Source organism: Bombus vancouverensis, chromosome 2, assembly GCF_051014615.1.
Source record: "Bombus vancouverensis nearcticus chromosome 2, iyBomVanc1_principal, whole genome shotgun sequence".
Taxonomy (NCBI): Eukaryota; Metazoa; Arthropoda; class Insecta; order Hymenoptera; family Apidae; genus Bombus; species Bombus vancouverensis.
Window position 1 is genome coordinate 18692939 of NC_134912.1, and position 8105 is coordinate 18701043.

The 8105-nt window shown below is 35.9% G+C and overlaps 2 protein-coding genes and 1 long non-coding RNA gene across 20 annotated transcripts; 1 reads left to right on the forward strand and 2 right to left on the reverse strand.

Moving 5' to 3' along the window:
* Positions 1-564: 564 nt before the first annotated feature.
* LOC143305117 (uncharacterized) lies at positions 565-7924 on the forward strand. Of its 18 annotated transcripts, XR_013061808.1 has the most exons (11): positions 565-744; positions 819-1502; positions 1624-2928; positions 2993-3627; positions 3700-4190; positions 4262-4361; positions 4981-5035; positions 5326-5399; positions 5538-5877; positions 5951-6142; positions 7384-7501. It is a non-coding gene; the product is annotated as an uncharacterized LOC143305117 (long non-coding RNA). The 18 variants fall into 18 exon arrangements; XR_013061799.1 differs by adding an exon at positions 7832-7924 and having other exon boundaries at positions 3700-5035; positions 7384-7755; XR_013061798.1 differs by adding an exon at positions 7662-7755 and having other exon boundaries at positions 3700-5035; positions 7384-7570.
* On the reverse strand, positions 1264-3537 carry LOC117166792 (uncharacterized). Its single transcript, XM_033351096.2, has 6 exons — positions 3235-3537; positions 2757-3163; positions 2571-2670; positions 2406-2507; positions 1888-2043; positions 1264-1436 (listed from the first exon to the last, which is right to left on the reverse strand). Exons 1-6 carry the CDS (start codon positions 3535-3537, stop codon positions 1371-1373), a joined length of 1134 nt encoding a protein of 377 aa, XP_033206987.2. The 3' UTR covers positions 1264-1370.
* On the reverse strand, positions 4346-7384 carry LOC117166612 (uncharacterized). Its single transcript, XM_033350721.2, has 6 exons — positions 6374-7384; positions 5896-6302; positions 5721-5820; positions 5536-5637; positions 4957-5112; positions 4346-4474 (listed from the first exon to the last, which is right to left on the reverse strand). The coding sequence occupies exons 1-6, from the start codon at positions 6662-6664 to the stop codon at positions 4415-4417; spliced, it is 1116 nt and encodes a 371-aa protein (XP_033206612.2). The 5' UTR covers positions 6665-7384; the 3' UTR covers positions 4346-4414.
* Positions 7925-8105: the final 181 nt, after the last annotated feature.

Below are 8105 nucleotides of genomic sequence, written 5' to 3' on the forward strand. Positions count from 1 at the left end.
AAATTAAAATAAAAGTTACGTTTCTTCGATCACATTATGATCGATTTAATAGGTTAAAATTAACATATCGGAATACTTATAGGACCTAAAGGAATTTCTTAATCTTAGACGGAGTTATAATTGGTAGACTTTTCCCGAGTATTCGAGGAACGAATAGAAATTATCCGAACGTTATGTAAATTCGAACGAAGACGCGGCTATTAAAATCCCTAATCTACTTTCAGGTATTACGTTTGAGAAAATTCGCGGTTCTTGATAAACGAACAAGCTCATTGGCCAACGTGTATCCTTATTTTTGTTTGGCTTTCGTTGGTAATCAAACATGATGTGCGAGAGGAACGGAATCGCTGACTTTGAAACGTTCACGGCACGTTACGAAACGGGTCTTCTTACCTTGTAGCGTCGCATTATACATATAGGAGAGGGTCGGTACAGCCATTCGCGCGCGTAAGAGGTTGGTTACATGAGCGTGTAAATATTTCGCTTACGACGAACGGTTTATTCGTTGCGTTATGCGCACCTCTCCCGGTGCCTTAAACCTCCAATTACGTAAGCACCGCCGTTTGATGTTTATGTAACATCGTACCACGTTACCGACGAAATCGGTCATCGTCAGCATTGAACGAGGAACAACTATCAGAAATAATACCCGCTTCTGCGCTTCGTTCAACGATCCACTGATCATCCGACTAGCGTCACCTGGTACAACGTACACGTACTAAAGCATCGAACGTATGATAATAAGTATGTTTCTTACCTTTTTCAATTTAATTTTATTTCCACCAGTAGTCATGTACATTTTGCCTGTTTGACATTAGGAACTCGCAGTTTTGTCGCACGTACGTACAGACTTCCTGTCCCAGGTTCTGAAATACCGACGTGCACAAAAATCGCAGTGTTTCTTACGCCCTCTGCATTTTTTACGGTGAACACAAGGCAAAGATGATAAAGTCGGCATAGTCCGGGAAGCAGTAAATATTTAACGACCACTTATTTTCGCATCCTAATTTCGAGGTTATTTAGACAGAATTATTTAAGAAATGAAAAAACTGTCTAAGGCTTTTTACCTTCACCATACCTGGGATCGGTAAGACTAGAAATTGGAGCGTAAAAAAATCGCAAAAGTGTATCGAACAACTATGTTTTACTCGAACTAAATAATTATGTAAAAACGGTAAGGCATGTGACATTTTGTTATATGTGACAACCACTGTGCATACTAACGATTCATACACGTTCGTATGTATTATAAAAAAAGGAAAATTACGTTTAATGTATATTGTCACTGATACAATTAGTTATAAACTTGATTCGTGATTACTATATTGTGACTGCTAATCTTGATTACGTATTATGTTATTAGGACGCACTTATATCGACTCGTCTTGTACCATGGCACGCAAAGCTGTACAGAAGGAGAGGGCGTTGGACACGAACTGAAATGACATCAACTTGTTATTTATATATATAACATTCGTAATTAACCTGTTAATCAGAGAAAGGTATTGTAATCGTTATTCGAATTGGTAATCCCTCGAACATAATACCTTTATTTAGGGCTCTATATATTTTTGTATGCTTTCCGTCAAACTCTAATTACATATGCGACGTTTACATTTGCAGTGTCGAAAACCGAATAAGATGAATTTAGTAAGCTTTAATATTATGATCGTAGGAGTCTTCTATTCAATGACTACCTGATTAACAGGTTAATTCGTTCCCTTCACAGTTTCTTCTCTGCGGACCAGTGCATATTATATATTTATATCCAAGCAGAGAATAAGAATGCAAAGAAATATAAAAATATATACACTGACAAAACATTACGTAAATATTGATAGTCTATTGACTATTATAATTGACAAAAGAGACATTGATTTCTCTTACCGAACAAAAGAAACGCAAATTAAGTTCCGGCATAAAACAACCGACAGAAAGTGTTACCGGTTTTTGATGAACCAACACGTTGAGCATGTGCTTTCGCACTTCTGAAGACTGTTCGTACCAGTCTATGTCGTATACGCTTTGCGAGACGTTCACACTCTGAAAATTATGCAAGATTAATTATACGCGACAAAAATATAATTTAATTTATAACGCAAGGAATTATGTACAAAATAGAAATATCTTGACGCAACATTGTAATCAATCGAACAGCTTCGACGATGGATATTTTATTGCGTATTTATTATATGGAAGTCTATGTGTTTTAAAGTCCGACGACAGTTGGAAATAATTTCCGGTGAGGAGGACGAGAAGTTCCATTTCGATTCGGCCTGGGTTTGACAATAAGTCTGTGTCGATGTGTTACCGAATAATTCGAAAATATTCACGGGATGTTTTTATCTGATGCATGAAACTTTTTACAGTTACTATCCTTACAATAATCACATACAGATACTTACAGCGTCTTGCAAATAATCAGCTGGCCACGCATACATGAATGTGAGGATGAGACAGAAGGCACTAGAGTTAACGAGCTCCATTTTCGTAGTTATTGGAGAATCCTGTTTACAAATTGAATCACCGATTCCTTATACTATACACAAAACACCAGAAGATTCACATACCATTATCATCAAAATCCCACACAGAGCTATGGTAAACGTTGTCATTCCCAAGACATAAAGTACTATAAAGCGAAAACAACCGACCACTTCCTCCGCGTATCTAGACAGAGATAAATTACTTAAAAACGAAGATAAACTTACATCAAAGACTAACTTACATCAAACAACATAAAACATTATCTTTACCTTCTTAAAAATAATTCTTTCTTAATACAAACGATCAACATACGAATATTCGTAATTTTCTCAATTTCCATGACTAAACATTCGAATCTTGCAGCGGCGAACCACATTAAGAGCGCACCAACTACGCCTATGCATAAGTGTGCAGTGACGGTGAGGCATACGCTGCTGTGATGTAAGTAGATGATAATATTTACTGGTGTATAATTAACTTCAAACGGATATTCTACATTGACCAGGGTTGGAATCGGTAAGACCAAAGGCCCAAACATAAAAAAGGTTAGCGACGTATAAACAGCCACTACATAAGCACTATAAAGGACGTTGCATTTTACTATATGTGCGATGAAAATTTCTCTTTCGAACTGCTGCGCCTCGTTCACACATTTCACCATCTCTCCAATTATACGCTACAACATGTTTCAAACATCAATGCTTCCGACGCGAATTAATTGCTGAAGGGACGCGAGGTTGAACTTACTTGCAGCGAGTCGCGCTTCTTCCAACATATACAAGTCTGAACAACTAGTTGCGTGGTGTATATCGTTAAGGTGATACATTTGAAGAGAGCGTCCAAGTAAAAACTTATATCGTCTAGGTACAAATAAATCGAGTACAACGAAGGCACAAGAATCAGAAAAGCGTTGATGACAATACAAATTTGTGCAATTTTGTAACTGCCGCGGCTTCTGCCGCTGTTGTCAGCAGATGGCCAACAAAAGCTTAAAGCTACACTGAGCCGAGTAAACTGGATTACATCTTCCGGTGTTATTTGTTTCGACATAATCTCAACAAACTTTTACATCTAATGAATCGGACTAAACACGTTTCAATTCGCACAGTAGGAAGGTATGTCCAGGTTCTTGGGAGCCAGGTAGTTATTACTTTTCTTTGAACGTAACTACGTAATCATACCCTTACTGGTACAACATTACCTTGTATGCAGGTGCGAATCAATAAATGATACTGAAAATACGCAGGAACAACTCGTGTTTATTGGAAAGCACGGAGTTCTTATACTACTGTTAGGTGCTTCGATGGTAAGAATTATTAATTGCATTATGCATTTGCACGTTTCTGGTTACTAGAGAGGCACAAAGGCACGTTATTACGTACAGCCGGCAATATTCAAGTTGCAGAACCTTCTTCGAAAATGCAACGTGGCATATGTGCACGATGCCATATATTTAGTATCTTGGGCGATATGTATAGCTAAGACTAAAATAATAACAAAGTTTTCCATCTAAACATCTAGTAGTTGTATCGACTTATATTTCTTTGAGGATGAGTCTGGATGATTTCTCATGACATCGTTGTAAAAAACGGGTGATTTGTGATTACAAGCGTAGTCAACGCGAAGACATTTGACGCGGTCCTCTGTCTGTTCAATACCATCTATGGAAGAAATAATGGACAACCCGTAACCCTACACAACGGGTAATTAGAACACTATCAAAAAGCGTAATGTAAGTAACGCGGCTGTTATAATATCCAAAATTATATTACAGTAATATTAACGGTTTTCTTCGTGCGCATGCATCCTGAAAATAATGAGTTTTAATGTATATTTTCATTGAAACAACTAGTTTGGAATTTCTTTCTTTATGAGTATCCTTTTATCATATTCTAGTCTTCACTACATATTACGTATTTAGGATATACTAGTGGTCTTGTACCATGGTACGCAAAGCAGTACAAAAGGAGAAGGCGTTGGACACGAACTGAAATGATATCAACCCGTTATTTATATACGTATTATTCGTAATTAACCTGTTAATCAGGGGAAACTGGATAACGTGTCACTGACATTGCTAATCTCTTGAACATAATATCTTCATTTAATATCCTCTATATTTTTCCGCGAGCTTTCTTCATATTTCTTCCTATTAACCTTCCTATCAATTATCCTGTATTTACATTTACGCGATCCAAAACCGAACAAAATGACATCATTATGTTTTAATTCCACGACCGTAGACTTTTTTTACTCAGTTACGACCTGATTAACAGGATAATTTATTCATTTCCCAGTTTCTTGCCTTCAGACTCATTACATACTTATAACGGGTGTATGTAAATACTCAACAAGTAAGAATGCACGAAAATGTGTAAATATATACACTGTCAAAACGAATGATAGTACATAAATATCGATAATCTATTCACCATCATGATTGACATTGGAGATATTGATTTGCCTTACCGAACAATAAAAACGTAAATTAAGCTCTGGCACAAAGCAACCGACAGAAAGTGTCACTGGTTTCTGATGGACCAATGCGGTGAGTATGTCCTTTTGCATTTCTAGTGGTTGTTTGTACCATTCCATATAGTATACGCTTCTGGAAACGTTAACGCTCTAAAAATTAGACAATATTATACGTAATTATGTACATAACGAAATACGTAATTATACATAACAAAACATAATTTGTTTGGTATTGTAAGTATTTTTGCAACTGACGTTTCTTGTCGTAAAATTGTAATCAATCGAATGTCCACGACGCCATGATAAGTGGACGTTTACTTACTATTTATCCGTAGAAAAAAATACGTTTCTATATGTTTGCAGGTTCGAAGATCGTTAGTTACAATTTCGAGTGCAAAGAACACGGAGTACAATTTCGTAGCAGATTGCATCTCAGAGTGAGTTTGTACCGATATGTTTTTAAATTTGGAAATATATTTCTTAACGCAAAAATTCACGTACGAGATGCTTTTATTCGTTTCATAAACTTTTTCTTTGCTACTTGTCATACAATTATCGCACACAAATACTTACAGCGTCTTGCAAATAATCAGCTGGCCACGCATACATGAATGTGAGGATGAGACAGAAAGCACTAGCGTCGAGGAGCTCCACTTTCGTAGTTACTGGTGAATCCTGTAAATGTCCTAATTTAAATTCTACGAAATTGTATCACCGATTCATTATACCGAACAGAAAATACCAAAAGATCCACATACCACTATCAATAAAATCCCACATAGAGTTATAGTAAACGTTGTCATTCCCAACACATAAAGTATTATGAAGCGAAAGCAACCAACCACTTCCTCGGCGTACCTAGATACAGGGAAACTGTTTATAACGAACACAAATGTCTCTGTTAAATCACACATGGTAAAATATTCTTCTTACCTTCTTAAGTGTAATTGTTTTTTAATACAAACAACTAACATACGAATGTTCGTAGTTTTCTGAATTTCCACGACTAAACATTCGAATCTTACGGCAGCGAACCACATTAAAAGCGCACCAAACACACCTATGCATAAATGTGCAGTAACAGCGAGGCACGCGCTGCTGTGATGCAAGTAGACGATAAAATTTACTGGCGTATAATTCACTTGAAACGGATACTCCACTTCCACTAGGGTTGGAATCGGTAAGACTAGAGGTCCAAATATAAAAAAGGTCAGGGTCGCATATATAGCGACTACGTAACCAACGTAAATAATATTGTATTTTACTATATGTGCCATGAAAATATCTCTTTCGAAATTCTGCGCCTCGTTAACGCACTTCACCATCTCATCAATTATACGCTACAACATATTTTGAACATCAATGATTTCGACGCGAATTAATTGACGAAGGGACGCGAGGTCGAACTTACTTGCAGCTTGTCGCGCTTTATCCAACATATACAAGTTTGAATAATAAGTTGCGTGGTGTATATCGTTAAGTTGATACATTTGAAGAGAGCCTCCAAGTGAAAACTTATATCGACTAAATACAAATAAATGGAGTACAACGAAGGCAGGAGGATCAGGAAAGCGTTGATGACAATACAGATTTGTGCTATTTTGTAACTACCGCTGTTGTCAGCAGATGGCCAACAAAAGCTTAAAGCTACACTGAGCCGGGTAAACTGGATTACATCTTCCGGTGTTATTTGTTTCGACATAATCTCAACGAACCCCCTACGTCTAATGAATTCGATTAAACACGTTTCAATTCACACACTAGGAAGAGACGAGTAAATTCTTGGCTGCCAGGAAGTTATTAGTTTTCTTTGAAAGTACCTATAAAAGCACGGGTTTTCCGGTGCAGCGTTGTCTTGTATGCACGTGCGAATTAATAAGTGATACACATAATATGTAGGAAGACGCGTTTATTGGAAAACAGTTAGTTCTTGCGTTCTTAGATGACTGGATGGTGATTATTGATTGTATTATGCATTGGCACGTGCATACTACTAGACAAAGGGAAGTAATTACATACACGGAGCAATATTCATCTATCAAATTTGTCTTTGAAAATACAAGTTTGCATATGTAAGCCATATATTCAGTATCTTGTGCAGGAGTATTCGCTTCGTGGAAAACTAAATGTAAAACAGAAAAATTCTCTATCTGAGCATCTAAAAATTATATCGATTTGTGTTTTTTTTTTGTAAATGATACTGAACGAATTGATTCTTTTTAATGATATTGCTGTGAAAAACAAGTGTTTTGTGATTACATCTACAACTAAACCTGTTTATTACCATAGACGCAACAAATCGACGCATTAAAAAAAAAATTAAAATTTTAATGTATATTTTCATTAATATAACTGATTACGAACTTCGTTAGTGACTATCTTCTTATGATTTCTAATCTTGAGTACATATTTTGTATTTAGGATACATCTTCTCCAACTCGCCTTATATCATTGTTCGCAAAGGGGTACAGAAGGGAAAAGCTTTGGACACGAAGTGAAATTATATCAATTCGTTATTTATTTATTATTCTTAATTAACCTGTTAATCGGAGAAGATTAGATGACGATATGGCAATCGCTTGAATATGATATCCATATTTAGTGTTAGGTTTGGATTAGCGATATTTTTATTTTTATGTATTTGTATAATTGTTATCGTCAAAGCTGTAAATTTAATAGAATTCTGTTTTTTGTTATAGATTTCGCACTGACACATCACTATGGGGTTCGATGCCATGATAACTTCCTGCAAGCAAAGGATAGCGTTAATAACGATACTTCTTGCATCTAATGGTAAATTGCATACATTTTTATTCCTCCGATCATCCAATCACATTTTTTTAACGAATTTATGTGCTTCATTTATTAGACTAGGATAACGTCTCCTTGCACATCGTGTCTTCGATGTGATTAAAATTTTATATCGATAATATTAATTAGTGTAATTTGGATAAAATCAGGATTTGCTCAATATCGATATTTGTAAAAGTTGTGAAAATAAAAAATATGAATATGAAATGGCACGAACGTCCATAGGCTAATATTAATAAGGCTATGATAATAGGACAGAATATGTGTCTTATACTTTAGTAATTAAAGTTGAGAATTCCATACCACACATGCTGTAGTGTAATAAATAAAAT

Bases quoted from the DNA above. Each gene is read 5' to 3' on its own strand.
- LOC117166612 (XM_033350721.2), bottom strand. From the start codon at position 6,664: ATGTCGAAACAAATAACACCGGAAGATGTAATCCAGTTTACCCGGCTC. The intron at 5,638-5,720 runs GTATGTGGATCT...GGACATTTACAG, and splicing joins GTGGGATTTTATTGATAGTG to GATTCACCAGTAACTACGAA. The intron at 4,475-4,956 runs GTAAGGCAAATC...ATATCATTTCAG, and splicing joins ATTTACGTTTTTATTGTTCG to TTCGTGTCCAACGCCTTCTC.
- LOC117166792 (XM_033351096.2), bottom strand. From the start codon at position 3,537: ATGTCGAAACAAATAACACCGGAAGATGTAATCCAGTTTACTCGGCTC. The intron at 3,164-3,234 runs GTAAGTTCAACC...AACATGTTGTAG, and splicing joins AGAAGCGCGACTCGCTGCAA to CGTATAATTGGAGAGATGGT. The intron at 2,671-2,756 runs GTAAAGATAATG...ATCTCTGTCTAG, and splicing joins AAAGAATTATTTTTAAGAAG to ATACGCGGAGGAAGTGGTCG.